The 20,889-nt window shown below is 40.8% G+C and overlaps 1 protein-coding gene across 8 annotated transcripts; it reads left to right on the top strand.

Annotated features, from left to right (window-relative positions):
* Nucleotides 1-97: 97 nt before the first annotated feature.
* Nucleotides 98-20,741, top strand: LOC309343443 (membrane cofactor protein-like). Of its 8 annotated transcripts, none has more exons than XR_014157273.1 (13): nucleotides 255-797; nucleotides 1,475-1,663; nucleotides 6,636-6,732; nucleotides 8,217-8,302; nucleotides 10,130-10,327; nucleotides 12,969-13,151; nucleotides 13,906-13,971; nucleotides 14,874-14,900; nucleotides 14,952-15,032; nucleotides 15,446-15,491; nucleotides 16,945-16,974; nucleotides 18,166-18,241; nucleotides 19,702-19,720. XR_014157273.1 is itself a non-coding variant. In XM_081864999.1 (13 exons), exons 1-13 carry the CDS (start codon nucleotides 653-655, stop codon nucleotides 19,808-19,810), a joined length of 1,320 nt encoding a protein of 439 aa, XP_081721125.1. In that variant the 5' UTR covers nucleotides 256-652; the 3' UTR covers nucleotides 19,811-20,741. The 8 variants fall into 8 exon arrangements, 6 of the variants coding, with proteins under 6 accessions (XP_081721124.1, XP_081721128.1, XP_081721126.1 ...); XM_081864999.1 differs by having other exon boundaries at nucleotides 256-797; nucleotides 15,446-15,478; nucleotides 19,702-20,741; XM_081864998.1 differs by lacking the exon at nucleotides 255-797 and adding an exon at nucleotides 98-219 and having other exon boundaries at nucleotides 14,874-15,032; nucleotides 15,440-15,478; nucleotides 19,702-20,741.
* The last annotated feature ends 148 nt before the right edge of the window (nucleotides 20,742-20,889 follow it).

Here is a 20,889-nt window from a genome sequence, read left to right as displayed (position 1 = left end):
CCTTGGCTGAAAAAAGCGCCGCCGCTCCCTTCCCCTCGGGTTGTTCCCCGGGCCCGCCACGTCGCCTTGCTTCTCCGTTGGGGTGCTTTCTGTTTTTTCTGACTCTGGGTTCTCCTTGCTGTGCTGCTGCGATGGCGCCTCTTACAAGTTACTCCAGCGGGCCTTTGTTGTTGGCGTCGCCGCCGCTGCTGCTGTTTCTCTCATTTTCCAGAGTTCGAGGTGGGGTGGGGTGTGAGGTAGGGTGAGGGGGTTCAATGCATTTCGGTAGTACCCCGCCTTGTTCAGACTGTTGGCATATCTGCCAGATGAGCTGCCGGCCTCTTGTGTTGTTTTGGAAAGCTAAGCGCAAGGCGGCCACTTTCTGTGTATGGACTGAGAGGCCTGTTACTTCAAAACCTGTAAATTTAGGCCATTAAATTTCGCTAAAAGTTAAGGGTGTCCTTTTCTTGTTGCCTTCAAAACTTCAGAAAACAGCAAACTGTCAAAAGCTGAGGGTAAATGTGGTTGTTGCATATAACCTATCTTCAGATAAGAGGATTATACTTTAATTCTTGAAAAACTGAAGGTCATGGTATGGCAATAATAAATAGTTGTTGGGACCAACCAAAAGGTTAGCAGCAAGGTTTCAAATGAGCTAGGATATTTGTTGGGGATGTGCCATGAATGCAACCCAGATTGGAGGAAGACAACATGGACTTTGTATGAATCTGCAAAATTATTTATTAGTTTCATCTACTCAAGATCCCTCAAGAATACAACACATTCACACAGGCTCTGCGGGGATATAGTTATAAAAGGTAGTTGCTCTAACTAGATGGCCAGTCTGCTCACAGTCTGCTTTAAGAATATTGCCTCTTGGTATCATGCCATATTGGTTCATCTTCCAGCCCTACTTTAAGTAAATAGACATAACTGTCCTAAAATATGGTATTATTCCAAGGAAAGTTCGCCAGTGTCATCTTTCTGGGAATGCTCCTTAATCTGCTATTTTAAGTCCTGTTTAGTTAAAATAGCCACCATTAATTGGACCTGTTCCCTCTTTGCATCCTTTGCACAGAGCTCCCTCTGACTCCTGTTAGTCATTAGATGGTGGTAGCAGGTGTGCCACCCACATGGTTCTCACAAGTCTGTTTAGATGAAAAGGCAACCACTTGCGGTATTTTCCATGTGAGTAGCAGGTGGTAAATAAGGCTTCCATCTGAACCTCACTTACCTACAAGCAAGCCCCTTAAAATTCAGGAGAGCTTACATCTGAAGAGACATAGTTATGATTACTCTATAAGTCTTAATGGTGCCAGTCTTCTTCCAGCTGTCCTCTGCACATGAACTCCCAGAATCGATTGGAATATGGTCCTATAGATCCCAGTAGAGGAAAATGTCATAAAGATTTATGAATTATCCAGAGTTCTGCACTACAATGAACCTTGTTTTCTCTCCCATAGCTTCAGAACTTCCTCTGAATTTTTATTTCCAGGTGATTGCTCCTATCTGTATGTAACCAATGCTAGCCTAAGGACTGGGAGTCCAAGAGACAGCTATCCTACTGGGACTGTTTTGCAGTACCGTTGTATCCCAGGTTATGAGCCTATTCCTGGACAGAATCTTTCTATTACATGTCTTGCCAATTCAAAATGGTCAGTAGAAAATCCTAGGTTTTGTCAAGGTAAGTTTCACTTAATTTTCTGAATATCTAAAACTGTTGAACAGCCACCTTAGATCAGACCAGTTATGTCAGTAACTTGCTTATGAACTGGAGGAGGTCCAAACATTGCAGAAAGTTAGGAAATAATAAAGGAGGCTTTTCTTTTGTAGAACATTGGAGACTTAAATCAGGGAAATGGAATATTCTGAGCATCACTTCTCCTAATGATGAACTCAAGTGGTGAATGCCCTTGGGTCTGTAGATACAAGGTGCTTCTAAGAAACAAGAAAGAGCAATAGCATGTTTGAATGAACCCCAAAGTTTGCAGAAGTACCAGATATTTTAAAGGGAACTAAGGGGGCAAAACAGCCCAGTGAAGCTTCGCTGCCTTAAACCTTAGGCAGGAGCTCCAGCTGGTCTTGCTGCACCCCCACACACAGGCATGACGTGGCAGCTCCCATAAGCTCTTGGGCAAAAGTGGTGTCTAGCACACTTCCCTGTGCCTCTGAGCCTTCAGACTTCTTCCTGGCTCCAAGCAGAGTATCGCAGCAGTGGTGTGTGCCTTGTGTAGGTGCAATAAATTGCAGTACATACGCAAGCTTCTTTCTAATCTGAAGAGGCTTTAATGAACAGCATAGCTGGGAGACCTAGCAGCCATCCTCCCAGTTCATCAGCCAAGCCACACCTTAGTAGGCTAGACAATACACAGAACTGTTTAAGCCTGTAAGTTCTGATTCTCCTCACAGAACATAGCTGATGGACTGTCCTTCCTGGGAGGTTTTTAAGCAGAGGTTGGATGGCCATCTGTCATGTATGATATAGTTGAGATTCCTGCATTTTAGGGTGTTGGACTTGATGACCCTTAAGTCACACTATACACTATAATATTGTGAAGGTGAGAGGTACCAACACTGTCACCTCTTCTCCAAAAGTAGGTGAGGAGGATGTATTGGAGGTTCTCACCTTAAATAATGACTAGAAGCTGCCCCGGCCTGATTTTTCTCCACCATGGCAGATGAATAGTATGCTTACAAAACTACTGTACTTAAAAGTATAACTGTCTTAAAATTATTTGAACAAATATACCTTTGTTTTACCTATTGTCATAAATACAGGGGTGTGGGAGTACTATTACAACTTTATAGTAAACAAAATAGAGTTTTTAATGATCTCAGATGTCAACTTTTTGATACTGGATAGTGTCAGCAGCAACAGTGCAAAAACTTTGAACATCTATATGCCAGAGGCAACAAAGAAATTGTTGTTGTTGTTTAGTCGTTTAGTTGTGTCCGATTCTTCGTGACCCCATGGACCAGAGCACGCCAGGCACTTCTGTCTTCCACTGCCTCCCGCAGTTTGGTCAGACTCATGTTTGTAGCTTCGAAGACACTATCCAACCATCTTGTCCTCTGTCGTCCCCTTCTCCTTGTGCCCTCCATCTTTCCCAACATCAGGGTCTTTTCCAGGGAGTCTTCTCTTCTCATGAGGTGGCCAAAGTATTGGAGCCTCAGCTTCACGATCTGTCCTTCCAGTGAGCACTCAGGGCTGATTTCCTTAAGAATGGATACGTTTGTTCTTCTTGCAGTCCATGGGACTCTCAAGAGTCTCCTCCAGCACCATAATTCAAAAGCATCAATTCTTCGGCGATCTGCCTTCTTTATGGTCCAGCTCTCACTTCCATACATCACTACTGGGAAAACCATAGCTTTTACTATACGGACCTTTGTTGGCAAGGTGATGTCTCTACTTTTTAAGATGCTGTCTAGGTTTGTCATTGCTTTCCTCCCAAGAAGCAGGCATCTCTTAATTTCATGGCTGCTGTCACCATCTGCAGTGATCATGGAGCCCAAGAAAGTAAAATCTCTCACTGCCTCCATTTCTTCTCCTTATATTTGCCAGGAGGTGATGGGCCCAGTGGCCATGATCTTCGTTTTTTTGATGTTGAGCTTCAGACCATATTTTGTGCTCTCCTCTTTCACCCTCAATAAAAGGTTCTTTAATTCCTCCTCACTTTCTGCCATCAATGTTGTGTCATCTGCATATCTGAGGTTGTTGATATTTCTTCCGGCAATCTTAATTCCGGCTTCGGATTCATCCAGCCCAGCCTTTCGCATGATGAATTCTGCATATAAGTTAAATAAGCAGGGAGACAATATACAGCCTTGTCGTACTCCTTTCCCAATTTTGAACCAATCAGTTGTTCCATATCCAGTTCTAACTGTAGCTTCTTGTCCCACATAGAGATTTCTCAGGAGACAGATGAGGTGATCAGGCACTCCCATTTCTTTAAGAGCTTGCCATAGTTTGCTGTGGTCGACACAGTCAAAGGCTTTTGCATAGTCAATGAAGCAGAAGTAGATGTCTTTCTGGAACTCTCTAGCTTTCTCCATAATCCAGCGCATGTTTGCAATTTGGTCTCTGGTTCCTCTGCCTCTTCTAAATCCAGCTTGCACTTCTGGGAGTTCTCGGTCCACATACTGCTTGAGCGTTCCTTGTAGAATTTTAAGCATAACCTTGCTAGCATGTGAAATGAGTGAAATTGTGCGGTAGTTGGAGCATTCTTTGGCACTGCCCTTCTTTGGGATTGGGATGTAGACTGATCTCCAATCCTCTGGCCACTGCTGAGTTTTCCAAACTTGCTGGCATATTGAGTGTAGCACCTTAACAGCATCATCTTTTAAAATTTTAAATAGTTCAGCTGGAATACCATCACTTCCACTGGCCTTGTTATTTGCAGTGCTTTCTAAGGCCCATTTGACTTCACTCTCCAGGATGTCTGGATCAAGGTCAGCAACCCCACTACCTGGGGTGTACGAGACATCCATATCTTTCTGGTATAATTCCTCTGTGTATTCTTGCCACCTCTTCTTGATGTCTTCTGCTTCTGTTAGGTCCTTACCACTTTTGTCCTTTATTATGGTAATCTTTGAACGAAATGTTCCTTTCATATCTCCAATTTTCTTGAACAGATCTCTGGTTCTTCCCATTCTGTTGTTTTCCTCTATTTCTTTGCATTGCTCATTTAAGAAGGCCTTCTTATCTCTCCTTGCTATTTTTTGGAAATCTGCATTCAATTTCCTGTATCTTTCTCTATCTCCCTCGCATTTTGCTTGCCTTCTCTCCCCCGCTATTTGTAAGGCCTCGTTGGACAGCCACTTTGCTTTCTTGCATTTCCTTTTCATTGGGATGGTTTTCGTTGCTGCCTCCTGTATAATGTTGCGAGCCTCCATCCATAGTTCTTCAGGCACTCTGTCCAGCAAATTTAAATCCTTAAACCTGTTCCTCACTTCCACTGTGTATTCATAAGGGATTTGATTTAGATTGTATCTTACCGGCCCAGTGGTTTTTCCTACTTTCTTCAGTTTAAGCTTGAATTTTGCTATAAGAAGCTGATGATCTGAGCCACAGTCAGCTCCAGGTCTTGTTTTTGCTGACTGTATCGAGCTTCTCCATCTTTGGCTGCAGAGAATATAATCAATCTGATTTCAATGCTGCCCATCTGGTGATGTCCACGTGTAGAGTCGTCTCTTGTGTTGTTGGAAAAGTGTGTTTGTGATGACCAGCTTGTTCTCTTGACAGAACTCTATTAGCCTTTGCCCTGCTTCATTTTGCTCTCCAAGGCCAAACTTGCCAGTTGTTCCTTTTATCTCTTGGTTCCCTACTTTAGCATTCCAATCTCCTATAATGAGAAGAACATCCTTCTTTGGTGTCACTTCTATAAGGTGTTGTAAGTCTTCATAGAATTGGTCAATTTCAGTTTTTTCCGCACCAGTAGTTGGTGCATAAACTTGGATTACTGTTATGTTAAAAGGTCTGCCTTGGATTCGTATCGAGATCATTCTATCATTTTTGAGATTGCATCCCAGTACTGCTTTCGCAACTCTTTTGTTGACTATGAGGGCCACTCCATTTCTTTTGCGGGTTTCTTGCCCACAGTAGTAGATATGATGGTCATCCGAACTGAATTCGCCCGTTCCCGTCCATTTTAGCTCACTGATGCCCAGGATGTCAATATTTATTCTTGCCATCTCATTTTTGACCACCTCCAACTTACCCAGGTTCATGGTTCTTACATTCCAGGTTCCTATGCAATATTTTTCTTTACAGCATTGGATTTTCCTTTCGCTTCCAGGCATATCCGCAACTGAACGTCCTTTCGGCTTTAGCCCAGCCGCTTCATCAGCTCTGGATCTACTTGTACTTGTCCTCCGCTCTTCCCCAGTAGCATGTTGGACGCCTTCCAACCTGAGGGGCTCATCTTCCAGCGTCATAACTTTTATATGCCTGTTGTCTTTGTCCATGGAGTTTTCTTGGCAGGGATACTGGAGTGGCTTGCCGGTTCCTCCTCCAGGTGGATCACGTTTGGTCAAAACTCTCCACTATGACCTGTTCATCTTGGGTGCCCTGCTCGGCATAGTTCATAGCTTCTCTGAGTTCTTCAAGCCCCTTCGCCACGGCAAGGCAGTGATCCATGAAGGGGAACAAAGAAATAAGTGTACATAAAGCAAGAAATGGTCTCTCAACTGCTTTCAACTCATGAAGGAATAAAGAAAGAACACTTAAGGCTGCATCCATCCCTAAAGATCACATTATTGTGAACCACCAGTAAAACTGGATATTGAATTATCCTTTAATGAATATAGTATTTCCAAGGACACTTTCAGACTGTCTCTATATTGTAGGAGGGATTCAATTAAATACCAACAAATTCATGTAGCACAGTTGACATGTATTTGGTTCTCTTGTGCACCAAATCTGATTTTTTTTAAAAAATGGACATTTTGCAGTAAAGAATGTGACAGGGAATTGCACTGGAGATACTGAGATAATTTTTTTGATACAATGTCGTATAACCTCTCCCCAAACAAATCAGGATGACTGCTCAAACAGATCATCTGGAAGTGGCCTTGGTGTCTGTAGTGTACCCTTTTTATTTTATTTTTAAAGAAATCAAGGCTGCATGTGCTAATGCTTGTTTTGATTTTCCTGTTAGGAAGGCGATGTCCTACTATAAATTTAGAGAATGGCAGAATAATAAAATCAAGAGACTTGCGGCTAGGTGATGAAATAACTCTAGGCTGTAATGAGGGGTGAGTTGTAGGTTGCCTTGTACCTACTTTGCTTTGTTTAGAACTCCTGGGAGGGGCTCGTGACAGACATATATTAATTGTTAAAATATTAGGCTAGATTTTTGACATTAATTCTTATCTAGTGTTGTTATTATACTCCAAATAAATTAATAAACACAAATAAGCAGCACACAAGAACAGGTCTACTATTTCTGGTTGATTTGGTAACTGAGTAACGGCAACCTCTGGCTTCTGAGAAATGTGTATTCAGGTCTTTCATTTGGTTATTTCTCAGTGTAGAACTGTCTTTCAATGCTGGCATCTGGATGTGTTTCCACTCACTGATGAAATCCCCAGTTCTTTCCCTGGCTCCTTTTACTCCTTGCAGCCCTTAATTAAGTGCACTGCTGCTTCAAGCAAGTTCACAGTTCTCTGTTCATTTCTCTAAAAAATAAAATAAAATAAATATGCTAGAATAACTATATTAGAGGGTTTTCATATGCCCCTCTAACTTCCCGTTCTCTCCAGCAAAATAGACATAATAATATTTTGCAGAGTTCATGTGATCCACACTTTCTCAACCACAGCTCTGCCCCCTATGATATGGTGTGATAATCATGGATTTTATCTACAATTGTGTTCTACAATCCCTTCTCTCCAGCAAAGTAGACACAATAATATTTTGTGTAATCCACACTCTCTCAGCCAGACACCCTGCAATATAGTGTAATAATAGTGGATTTTGTTTATAATCGCTTTGGGAAAGTAATTTTCTTAATGGCAATAAACTCAAGTGGGGTGGGATGGCATTTTTAATGAAATAAGGTCTGTTGGGAAGATCATGAATTCCTGCCTTTACTGCTCCCCTTTGTTTTTGAGGTCACACAATACTCCCCATCATAGCTGAATGTCAATTCTGGATTAGATACTTGAATTGTGTTTCAAGTACTTCACCTTGAATTGAGGAAGTCCACTATGATGAAATTTGAAAGCCTAGGTTGCTGCTTACAAAGGCACTATGTCCAAGCTACTGGCGTTTTTATGTTGGTATCACTTTTTCTGGGCACTCTTTAACAAAGGGATAATTCCTGTATCTGGAATTAAATTAAATTGCTAGCTTGTCTCAACCTAGACTGAGAGCACCCAGAGAAAGGGCTTTTTCAGTTGCCCCACCTTTAGAATCATCTCCTCGGGAAGTTTCCCCTGGTCTCATTTTCACATTGTTTTAGCAGCAAATGAAGACCGCTTTACCATGTCTCATTCAGTGTTGTTTGAACTGGCTTCAATCAAACTGTTATTATATTCTTGCTGCTGTGTTGTTTGTAACTGCTTTTGAACTGGTGGTGGTTGATTTTATTTTTTTCTGTTTATGTCAACTAGCACAGTGGTGACTCTGTAGAATGGGATATAGTCTAAATAAAGCAAGTGTACTAGATAAGAAATATGCTGTATCTGCACACTTTATGTCCCGTGCATTAAAATACAAGATTTGTCTTTCTCTTTAGGTACAGAATAGTAGGCCTAAATACTCTTCAATGTAGGCTTATAAACAACAACGTTAATTGGAATAGAGACCTTCCACTTTGCCAACGTAAGATGAGCTAGTTTGAATTTATTAAGTGTGAGCTCAATGTGTTACTGTGTTGCTTTGTTTATTGCAAAAGTGTAACCAATATACAGAGTTCAAAATATTTTCTGATCATGTACCATATACACACTGTCATGGTTGTTGCCAACTAGCTGACTTCACCTACAGCTTTCCCCAGAGCAGGAAATTGGTGTTCTGAAATAACCCATTTGTTTGCAAAATCACACATAAATGGGAACTGATGGAATTGGTATTAGATCAAGGAGAAGTCGTGTGCATAAGGAATTGCTGAAGTCATTCAAACCATTGCCATTCCCTACAAATGGATATATTGTTAATCAGGAACCCTACAGAGCCTGTCCATTAAGCCACTTTTCAACGTTTCTTGGAACAGAAACGATTTCTTCCGTTTAATTTAGCATTTAAGTTTTAGTGGAAGCATATTTGCTTCATTGTTCTTATTCAGACAAGAGAATCTAAGGGAGTAAAGCAGTGCAAATAGAACATGTGCATTGCACTAATCCCACATTGTGCTCACTGAGCCACTGGTGAAAGGGGTTAGTTTGGGGAGCACCAGAAGGTCATCATCTCTGTGGTTTTTCATATGGGAGCAAGGGAGAGAATCATGTATACCACCTTGAACTCATTGGAGGAAAGGTGAGATAAAAATATAATATGAAATGAAATGAATTAAAAAATTAAAAATTAATTTGGCTACAGCAGATTCCATAATGCTTCAACATTTTTTACCTATTTTTTGGGGCTCAATTTTGGCCTGAGTGCTTAACACTTAACAATGGCCTCTGAGGAGCCTGGTTGCCCTATATAACTTGTGGGGACTTACATACTCTTGGAATTAGAGTTTCACCTGTGGGTGGATTGGGGAGCAATTGGGTCAGATCCCCCTGAATTACTGGAAACCTCCTGGAGCATCATTTGCCTTTTCATCTAAAGCAGTCTCTTCTGGGCCTCTTTACATACCTTTCAAGTGGTTTTCTGCATGCGGAGGTTCTCTCCCCGCTCCCAGTGGTTTTCAGGGGTTCATCCTTTATTACATCATTTAAAAATACTTTTTATTAATTAAAAAAAACTATGGAATTCAGCAAATTTATTTGACCTACAAGCAAATATGGTTGATAAAGTGACTTAGGGCATTCACATTGCTTTCCCTTGGTATAATAGGGTCCTTGTTTTTGTAACCTTTCCTTGTCTGACCTATGGTATATACTGTCTATGGTATATACAGTTTTAGTCACTTCCTTTCATGCATTCACATACCTGTGGTTTATCTATTTTGGTTTTATGTCATGTATGAATTTGTTCGACAGCGATATGAAATTGTATATGGACTATGTATATTGTCATTAAATCCCATTTGATACCCTGCATTTTGGGGTCAGGCTTTATTATTTTTCTGTGCACAGCTGTGAAGGCAGCCCTGTCTCCATAGGCATGCATGAGGGGAAATAAAGGCTAATAGTAAGGAAGCTGAGGCCACAGCCGCTGCCCCCGAGCATTCCTTGCTCTGAAGGTGGCACTGGGGCTTTGACAGCTCCCTCTGTGACGCTTCAAGGCTAGCTTGCTTCACAGAAGATTTAGTTTGCTTTTGAGGAGTTTGTAATACCTACACACCTAATACCTAAAGTCCACTTTAGTTCAGTGTTTGGGTGACAGCTAAAATGGATGCTCAGGCCTTGAATTATGAGAAGATTACTTCATAAAGTGGAATATCTTTTCCATGAAAATAACTTTAGTCCAAATACAATGCTAACAGAGATGCTTTTACAGTTGTCGTCCTACTGAACGGTTAATGTTGCTTTTGATCCCCAGGAATCCCCTGTTTCCCCCCTCCTAAGATTGCCAATGGTCAACACAGCGAGTCAATCGATAAACATTATGACTATGGCACAACAGTGACGTACACTTGTAATGCTTATTACTCACTTATTGGAAGCCCTACTATTACATGTTTAGTGGCTGCAGATGGTGTGAACGGAGAGTGGCGTCCAGCTGCACCTGAATGTAAAGGTGATGGAAACTAATGTTTGGTACCTTTCCTGTACTATGTTAATGTCCTTTGTGAACAGTGGCAGGAAAAAGTAAATCCTTCTTGGAATTTGCTAACTTTGCAGTCTGCTAAGCACTGTGCTGCTGCTGTTCAGCCTGTGAGGTTTTCAGTGGGATTGCAAGTGATTCAGTGTGGGAGATCCCCACACTGCACTGCACCCTCAATGAGTTGCTTGTTTTAACCTGAGTCATTTTCAGAGGAGCTTATGGTCTGGTCCAGTTAAAATAATCACTATTATGTCCCACTGAGAACAAAGGAACCTAGATTTGGTTGTGAGCTATGTATTTGATTAAATTCATTTGGACTTAATCATTGCCTTTAGGTTGTTTTGCTCAGGGTGCTAGGAAGAATAAAAACAATATAAATATAATGTTTCCTGCAATAAATGGAGGAGTATTAAGTAGTAATTGTTATCCTTTATAGATTTAGATTTGTTTGGCTTTCTACATTCTAAGAGCTATCTGTGCAGGAACTTTGATAATGCCTGTCTCTGAAGTAGTTTATAGACCTGTAGAAATTTAGTTGGATTGAAATTATATATTTTAATCAGCTTAATTAGTTATCTGAAGTCACCAGAAGTGTGTCAACCTATCCATAAAATAAAATAAAATAAACCCCAAACAGGTGTGCTAAGAATTTATTTCCAAACCACCCCTTAATGGTTCATGCCTAGGTGAAGAAATAACACCTTAAAGCAAAATGCAACCAAGAGAGCTATACAAGCTCAGCATCTGGTAAGGACCCAGTTTATTAGAGGAACCATTGCAGTAGGGAAGCCTCTCTAAACCAGAACCACCAGTTAGGAGAACTGCTTCAAAGGCACATTCTACCAAAGCTTTTACAAGATTTTCCAAACACAATACATTATTAGCCAATAACACTCATACGTAAAGAGAGGTCACAGGTCTTGCTCCTCTATATTATCTTCTTTCATTCATTATCTTGAGTACCCCCATACTCTGGAGCCTCAGGAATCATATTTCATCCACTTATCGTCCATCTTCCATGACAACCAGACCATTAAAATATCCTTAACATACCATTCCTGTAGCTTCCCATGTTTTGGAAGACTCAAGGTAAGAGCAGCCTATATTCTAAACATCCTAAACATTTGTGCAGATAAACTATGCAAACAATTTTTGAGAGAGAAATATATAGGAAATTTGTAGTTCAGAGGTTCACATAAGGTATCAAGAATACAGGAATTGAACCATTCATTGATACATAGCTTTTACATAGAGAATAAATGCAAAATAAACATACAGTGGTACCTTGGTTCTCAACCTTAATCCGTTCTGGAAGTCTGTTCCAAAACCAAGGCATGCTTTCCCATAGAAAGTAATGCAAAATGGATTAATCCGTTCCAGACTTTTAAAAACAACCCCTAAAACAGCAATTTAACATGAATTTTACTATCTAACGAAACCATTGATCCATAAAATGAAAGCAATAATCAATGTACTGGACTATAAAATAAATAAGGCAGTACAGTGGTACCTTGGGTTACATACGCTTCAGGTTATATACACTTCAGGTTACAGACTCCGCTAACCCAGAAATTGTGCTTCAGGTTAAGACCTTTGCTTCAGGATGAGAACAGAAATCATGCTCCGGCGGAAGCGGGAGGCCCCATTAGCTAAAGTGGTGCTTCAGGTTAAGAACAGTTTCAAGTTAAGTATGGACCTCCGGAATGAATTAAGTACTTAACCTGAGGTACCACTGTATTGTAGATGATAAAAAAATGTTTTTTAAAAAAATTCTTACCTGCACTGATGATAGTCATTGTTTGGATGGGGGGGGGGGAGGGGTTATCCATTTCCATAGTCACACATTCAATCAGTAGCTAAACTGGGTTCCACACAATCACAAAAACAAATTAACTGAAAAAGCCACAACAAAAACACAAAATAAATAGCAAAAACAAAAGCGCCTAATTTAATCCGTTTTGGAAGTCCATTTGACTTCCAAAATGTTCGAAAACCAAGGCGCAGCTTCTGATTAGTACAGGGACCCTGGAAACAATAGCTGACAGCCACATCGGACGTTTGGCTTCCAAAAAACGTTCGACAACCAGAACACTTCCGGGTTTTCGGCGTTTGAGAACCAAGGTGTTTGCGTACCAAGGTGTTTGAGAACCAAGGTACCACTGCAATTATAACAAGTGGCTAAAGAAAAAAAAATCTATCACCGGCATGGCTAATTATATTCCCTTCTTGCCAGAGTTGGGAGGTTTACAAGTTTAAAGTCCCTGCTGCTTCTTTGGTGGAACATTGGTCTGGTTTGCATAGAACACTAGCCCATGATACAACAAACCACAAGTAAAATTCGAATTTTTCCACAGACAAATAAGCAAACCTTTGTTTTGTTTTCCGGGCGCTCTTCTTTCCTATCATTGCAGTTTGGCGACTGTCTGAGGTGGGATGGCTAAACAAGCCACGGTTAAGAAAAGGGTGCTGGGTGCACCTGTAATGCAAATCCACAATTTAAATTTTATATGCTAACATCAGACTGTAGTTTATTGGCAATAGTTAAGTCCTTGTGCAAGCTTTAGCAAGCCATAGTTTAAATAACAAGTATATTTCTAAATGCTGTTCTTTTCAGTGGTCGTATGCCGTAGACCTGACATAAAAAATGGAAGAATAACAACAGCATATAAGCCTGCGTACACCTATGGAGATCGTATAATATCTGTATGTAATCGAGGATATACTATGGTGGGGAATGACAGTAGTATATGTGGGGCTAACAATGCCTGGCAACCTCCTATTCCAACATGTGTTAGGCGTAAGTATCTTCCTACACTTAAATGGGTTCCTTGGGAGGAATCACAGGGTATAAATTCAATAAATAAATGTCCATAGAAAACGGGAGATACGTAGCCGCTCCAGCAACATATCTCTATTTCCTCACATCCAGAAACGCAAGAAGGGCTTTTACTCTTGCTAGAAGCTCGGTCTTGCCCTCACCAGTTCTGGAAGGCTTCTATAGAAGAATCCTGTACGCACAGAGACTTTGTGCCTGCCCATTAGGGGAAATAAGAAGCCCTGAACATATATTTTTTTAGATGTCCTTTTTATGTTGAGATATGTAGAGACACCATTGATCCATTGCTGAAGAGGCTCGCCGATCGTTCAGACAAGTCTAAACTTAATTCTCTCCTCTTAGGCAAAGATCACAAGACAACCTGGCTGGTAGCCAGATTCTGTGCCCAGATTTGTAGGCACAGATCATCCTCTAGAATAAAATAGCTCACTAGGGAAATGCTGAAGTTGCCCTTTAGGTCAATTTTTTTATGATAGCCCAAATCTCAGTTGTATGGGTGTATGTATATATCTCAATTTTAACTCATATGAGTTATTGCTGCAAACTGCTCCAATTGTATATTTTATCTTTATGAACGCTGTTTTTATTGTGTTATGTTACGGGAGCTGGTCTTTGACTGTAATAAAATCTAATCCAATAAATAAATGTCAGAGCTATTGTGTTGCACTTTAAAGCAGATCATCCTTATTTCTTTGCCCCCTCTCTTTTCTGCTAGAATCCACCACCACTGTTGCCACCATCCGTCCAAGTGGAAGTACCAAAAAAACAACTTCTAGCAGACGTGAGTTAGAAAAATGTGACTTAAATATGAGATATTAAAGTCAGGATTATCTTACTCCATGTATGCTAATAGGATATATAAGATTTCATAATGAAACCTCTTGGTGGCAGCATGGATGGGGCTCTGTTGTTTTCCTGACTTCTTGGGTCACAGCCACTTACCAAGATGGCGGAGGAGTGAGGAGAGGGGATCACTGCATCTGGTGGACCTCACACCTCCTCATCCAGTAACAATCCATGATATTGGTTAGTGATTTCTCCCTTTCACCACCTGCTTCACCTGTCTGGGCCAGTGACTCACTCGTTGTTCCTGCTGGGGCAGGAAGACCAAGGGGCAGAAGGAGTTTTCTCCTTCATCCCCACCCCCTGCCATATTGACCCACAAAAGAAAGCCCAAGTTTTGAAGTGCAATCTTCCTTCTTTTGGTGGTGGCAGCAATGTGGGCATGGCAGTGACTTCTTCCTGGGCCACTTGCTTGCTTTGCTCACTTCACCAGCCTACTCAGACATTCCGCAGTCCTGTCTTCCGCATCAGTGGTAGCATCAGTAATGGTAATCCTTGACTGCCCACATGCACTCTGTTACCTGCCCAATGATGGACAAGTACTAGAGGAAAAATGCAGATAAAATGAGATGTTGAAGAAAAGTTGGCCTATAAAAAATTCAAAATATAAGTAACATCAGATTATTATTATTATTATTATTATTATTATTATTATTATTATTATTTTTAAAAACTATTTTAACTTTCTAAAGCTGATTCCAGAGACTGAGACCATAGAGGACCTGGTGTCCTGAGACCATATGGCACCCTATACAGACCTTTCTGACTCCTAATTTTGAAAGAACACATAAATGCAGAGCAATCAGCAACTTGAAAGTTGATATAAATCTCTTTACACAGCTGGTTCAACCACTGGAGGTGGTGGTGGTGGTGGTGGAGGAGGAGGAGGAGGAGGAGGAGGAGGAGATGAAGGAGGAGGAGGAGATGAAGGAGGAGATGGAGGAGGAGGAGTAGATGATGGAGGAGGAGGAGGAGACGATGACCTAAACCCAGAAAACGGTAAACAATTGTTTTTCACTGTTATGAGTTGATGTATTTCAATAAGTGGAGAGTGACCAAGGAGTAAGCTTATGGATAGAACCAGAGTGGAGGAAATGGACCCTTGTCAAGAACTGGGGGGGGGGGGGCTGGTGCTGTGGTGTTTGTTATTGTAATTATCTGTATTTTTAATAGGTCTCTCTCTCATACACACACACACAAACAAACACACACACACACACCAAGAGAGAGAATTTAATTGTTTTTACATGACTTTTTAAAGCTGTTACCATTTTATCTATAAGCTGCCTTGACTCCCTGTCTGGGAAAAAGGTATGATATAAATAAATATAAAAATAACAATCCCTCCCCCTCTTTTGTATAGGACCTACAAACAAACTACTGACAACTCCCCTCTTTTTTTATAGGACCAGGTCCACAGACAACGCTTCCTCCAGACGATATAGGTACAGCGGAAAGGTGGTAGTGACAGCAAATTTATAAGCTTGTTTTTAGATTCAGTATAACACTTCTAATGAGTGTGGCAGCTTTTTAAAAACAGGAAATGGTTTTGAGCTGAGAATGGGAAGTTGCCTTCCACCCAGACAGTTGGTAGCTTGCTAAGTATTGTCAACTCAGACTGGTAGCAAGTCTCCAGGTTTTCAGACAGCGGACATCCTGGGCGCTACCTGGAGATGCTGGGCAGTGAACCTGGGACCTTCCATATATAAATATTCATTCTTATGTATTTATCTGTCTTGTGACTATCCTTCCTCTGCATTGGGGAGGACTCATTAATCTGATCCGCCCCCCTGAGACTTAATGGAATTTGATGGGTTCTTCTGGGGTATTTTGTAGTAGGCAGCCAACAGTCCTCCTAAGACCTTAATCTCACATTGGAATAGGGAGATACAGCGGGCTTTTGACATGATTGCCCCTGTATGCCTTCTCTGGCACTGTTGAGCCCACTTTGCTGCCTGGTTTTCTGTGGTACTTGCAGCAGTGAAGCAGGCTGGATGACAACTAGAGTGCAGGAGATGTAAGGCTCCATATGAAGTTAACCAGACACATGTTGGAGTGTATGGCAGTGAAAGCTACAAGGGCTTATTTTCCTGTCTTGTTATTGGCATGTACAGCCCTGAACAACTTGGAACCAGGGAATACCTTACCTTGTATACTGCTGCCTGGACACTTTGACCCTCAGGAGATACACTCTCAGTAGTGCCATGTTCTGCTGAGGTTCATCTTATGTCTAATAAGACCAGGGGCTTTAGTGTGGCAGCACCTGCCCTTTGGATTGCGCTTCAAGTGAACATCAGGCAGCCGTCTTGTCATTTAGGCAGCTGCTTAAAGCTTGCCTATTCACTCAGCCTTTCCTTGGAAGGTGATTCAGCTGTGTTGCTATATTAACTTTGTCTACAGATTTGTGATACATTTTGTATTTGTTTTATGGGTGTAAGACACTTAAAAATACATTTGTATGCTCAGACTTTTCTGACTAAATATTATTCTACTTAAATTCTATATATATCTCTGACATTGTTTATTGTTTGCTGCTGATTTTATTTTAGTTTGTTTATATTTTAATACCTACTAAAATGTTTAACATGTTTAACATTTTAGTATTGAATTTTATTCTATAAACTGCTTTGGGATCTTTGGAAGCGAAGAGGCTTAAATAAGTAATTAGAATGTGTGTGAATTTTTTAAAAGTGGGAAACCCATTTCTTGGTTCCAGCGAAATACCTCTATATTCAGTCTTCCATTGAGTACTGGAGTAGATTATTTCCAGTTATTAGTTGTACTATATTTTATTCAGTGTGTGACACACACAAATGCATACAGGCATAGAAAGAGAGAGAGCACACTACGATCTGCCACAATTACATTGCTTCAAATTTTAGCTCACAGTTTTTATTTACTTCTTTTCTAGAATATGACAACACCGCAACAATTATTATCGGTAAGCAATTACAGAGCAAGTTACTTCACTGCTATTGTACTTTCATGCCTTGTAGTAATGTGTGTTTCCTTTACCTTTTACTCCAGTTTTGGTTTAAATGTTGAAGACTCCTACTTGGAGAAGATGTTGATTCTTTTTCAAATATGCTTAGAGTGAAAACTTTTCTCCAAGATCTGCTGTTTATTTATTTCTTTGGTGAGGCCAGCTCTGCTTCCTCCACTGTCTTTGCTCCTGTAATGTACATAGCTGTCTCTAAATTCAGCCCAGACTTCCCCCATGCTGTGACTTCTAATGTTCTTGCATCTGGGTGTGACTGGGGCTTTTCAAAAATCTTCAGGAGTAAGGGTGTCTTGAGCTCAGGCATGCCAACTCTAGGGGGCCTAGTGTTGAGGTGGCTGTGTGTGAGAGACACATCGCAGGGCTAATGTGCAGCTCCTTCAGAATGCTTGGTCTCCTCCGCTGCACATGCATGACACGCAATACGTGTGACATCACACACATGCTGGGCCCCCTCAATCTTGGGGGCAACCTGGTGACTCTGTTTCAGCTTCACACACTGCTTGGGTTGGAGAGTTGCTCTTTGATTGTCATTAGGGCCACTAAGTCTGCAGGCACCTGTTAGGGGCAGGAAGAACTCGTTGCTGCAATCAATCTCTGAGGACAACGGCACATCTGCCCCAAAAGGGGGTAACTGCAGATGTACAGTGGACTCGCTGCTCAAGGTATATATGTGCCAAGTAACTCATCCACCCGAGTGGCTTTAATGTCCATTGAGCAGTACAAGGTAAGAAGAAGAAGAAGAAGAAGAAGAAGAAGAAGAAGAAGAAGAAGAGGAGGAGTAGTAGTTTGGATTTGATATCCCGCCTTTAAGGAGTCTCAAAGCGGCTAACATTCTCCTTTCCCTTCCTCCCCCACAACAAACACTCTGTGAGGTGAGTGGGGCTGAGACTTCAAAAAAGTGTGACTGGCCCAAGGTCACCCAGCAGCTGCATGTGGACGAGCGGAGACGCGAACCCGGTTCCCCAGATTACGTGTCTATCGCTCTTAACCACTACACCACACTGGCTCTCAACAACTTGTCTCGTGACTTCTATTGATACTATTGCTTTTCCTCAACACAAAAATAATTACTTTGTCTTATTAATTGGTACTACGGCATATCACTGGATTTATTTCTTTTTTCCCTTCAAGGATTGGTCCTGGCTATTTTAGTTGTGCCTTGTCTAATTGCTGCATTTTGGAAATACAGATCGTCCATGAAAACTAGGTGAGCCAGCCCAAGAGCAGCTGTCCCTGATTCTCTGTTGCCTTCTTGGTTGCTGAGTGAGCTACCATATGCTTCTTGACTTCACTTTGCCTTCTACTTTGCTCACACTTTCCGCATAAATGTACTTAGTGTTCAGAAAGGGCTTGCACATTTTTTGTTGAACAGTTGCACTAATCTGCTACCACAGAATAAAAGCACAGTAATTTTTCTAGAATGGGTAGTCAGTATTTTATCCCATTTGGTGTTCTGATGTGACAGAAATGGTCTGTCTCCATTTACATCAGTTGTCCATCCTAATGCTGACTTCACAATGACTATTCTGGCCCTGAAAATCTTGAAATCTGCTATTAAATAAAGTTATAAAACATTCTGTATTATACTGGGGCCACCAAGGGTACTTGCAGTTTGTGGTTATTACTTTCAGAAATAGTAAGCAGAGGCGGAGCTAGCTGCTCCAGGACCCGGAGTGGCCCGCGGAGGTGCGCCTGCAGCAGGGAGCGTCCCAGGGGGGTACGCTGGCAGCGGTGCGCGTCTCATGGGGGTGCTACCCATGGCGATGTCACCCCCCTCAGGGATGACACCAGGGGTGGGCTGTACCCACTTTTCTCCGCTACTGATAGTAAGAAAATGGATTTGTTGAATAGTTCTGTCTAAAGGCAGTAATGTTTAGTTTTGATTTTCCCCCTAGAAGAATCTAGGCCAGTGCTATAATCATTCTAAACCAACAATTTGCAGCAATAACTTATTCTGCACATTTCTCTTACATGGCTTTTCTTTCTTTATTTGTATCCAGGGCTTTCCATTTTTGTTGTAGCATTGTATGCATGATTTTACTGTTTAGATATGATGCATATATCTTCCCATCGCTTTGTGAGTGCTAATTAAGCTGTTTCCATAGATTAATACAGAAATTATTTACTCATTATGAATATCCAGTGCAATAATTTCTGTCCCAGGTAGGTTACATGTCTTTTAAGTCTTCTGTGGGATTCAGATTTGATACCAAAGCATGCTGATCATTTTGTCAAAGGCAGGAGTTCTGTTTTATGCAGAGGCAATAACAATCCCAGTGCATAGAAGGGCAAGCTCTCTAAGAGGAATCTATTAGGAATCTCTATTTTTTCTATACTTAGGCTGTGTGTCTCCCACTCTTATATCTGTTTTGCTTATATAATCCTAATTCACGTCATCTGCTTTACTTCTAATATCCTGCAGTTGCCAACAATCAGTGCATTACTTCTGAAACTTCTGAAATTTATTTTCCTGCCCAAGAAGCAACAGCATGGCTACTGTTTCAGTGTGAAAGTTACTTACAATACTTTTAAAATTTGAATAACATGAAGTGGAATGCTGATGTATTTGTGTGTTGCTTTTTTCCTTCCTGACAGGAAAACAAAACAAAATAATATAATGTTTGGAACATAGGTATTAATTTTAAATATTTTATTTTATTTTTACAGAGTACCCGAAGCTCCTTCTAGTCCTGCTCAATTTGACAAGTCGGTATCAAAATCTGGATTGGAAGCCAAAGGTTCTCAATTGAACAAGGTTTCTTCAGTAAACCTGTAATCCAGCACCCTTCCAGTTGATCCTAACAGTTCTAATTTTTATAACAGGAAATGAGAATTAAGGGAAGGACTATGTGAAAAGTCAAAGCCTTTTTCATTAAGAACTGGCCATCCAGCTACTTGAAGCATGAAGCAGTACTGGACCCCAACACAACTCTCATCATTTGCTCTTACTTTTGCATAGAACTGGGTTCCAGCTTTCCTTGAAGAATGTCTCTTTAAGTGCCTTAATCAAATACAGAGCCAAGCAGAACTGATTGTGTATCTACCCTGGCAAGGTGCATTATTATTTCTTCAAACCTTGTAAAGATGTCATGGGTTCTGTGTAGGAAATGTGAAATGTTACCATTTGTTTCCTAGAATCTTGTTCATCTCATGAAACGGAGGGGGCAAGTGTAGTTGTTAAAATTTACCAAACTTTTGACTTCCTCAAGACTTCCTCATGCATAATTCTAAAAGCTGCCTTGATTTCCTTACAGAATTTTCAAAAATGTAAACAACAGTAATATGTGCCTAATATGATATGTGCCTCTGTGTGTGTGTGTGCGCGTGCGCGCGCACGCCTAATATATATACACACACACACATATATATGTATATGCTCATAGGCAAACAAAAGCTCTGCATCCTTAACCGAAAAAATCCAGGAACACTTTTACAACACTTTTACAACACCTTAATTTCAATGGGAACAAGTTAAGTAAAATAACTCTCCCATTAAAATCAATTAGAGTGAAAAGTGCAGTGCTTCAGATAGCTGAATTAAAGCTTGCTATATTCGTGAAGGTATTTTATTTGTTATACACTGTTTTTTAAAATCTAATTGTGCATCTTTATTTATTTAAATTGATTAAATATGTATAGAGAAGAAAAGTTGTTTATCTTAGAATGCGTGCAAATAAATTGAAATGTTGAATAAAAGACATTAGGTATTATCACTAGCTTTTCTACTCCCAATGTGATTATGCATTTCAGCTTGGGTTGATATAGCTAATGCTACATAGCTGTTTCAAATCGCTTTCTGGCTATGCATAGATACACAATGCAGTGAAGATACAGTGGTACCTCAGGTTACAGACA

Source organism: Podarcis erhardii (assembly GCF_964252035.2).
Source record: "Podarcis erhardii genome assembly, chromosome: 6".
Lineage (NCBI taxonomy): Eukaryota > Metazoa > Chordata > Lepidosauria > Squamata > Lacertidae > Podarcis > Podarcis erhardii.
Note: the sequence above shows the minus strand (reverse complement) of the source record. Positions and strands in the feature narration are given on the sequence as shown.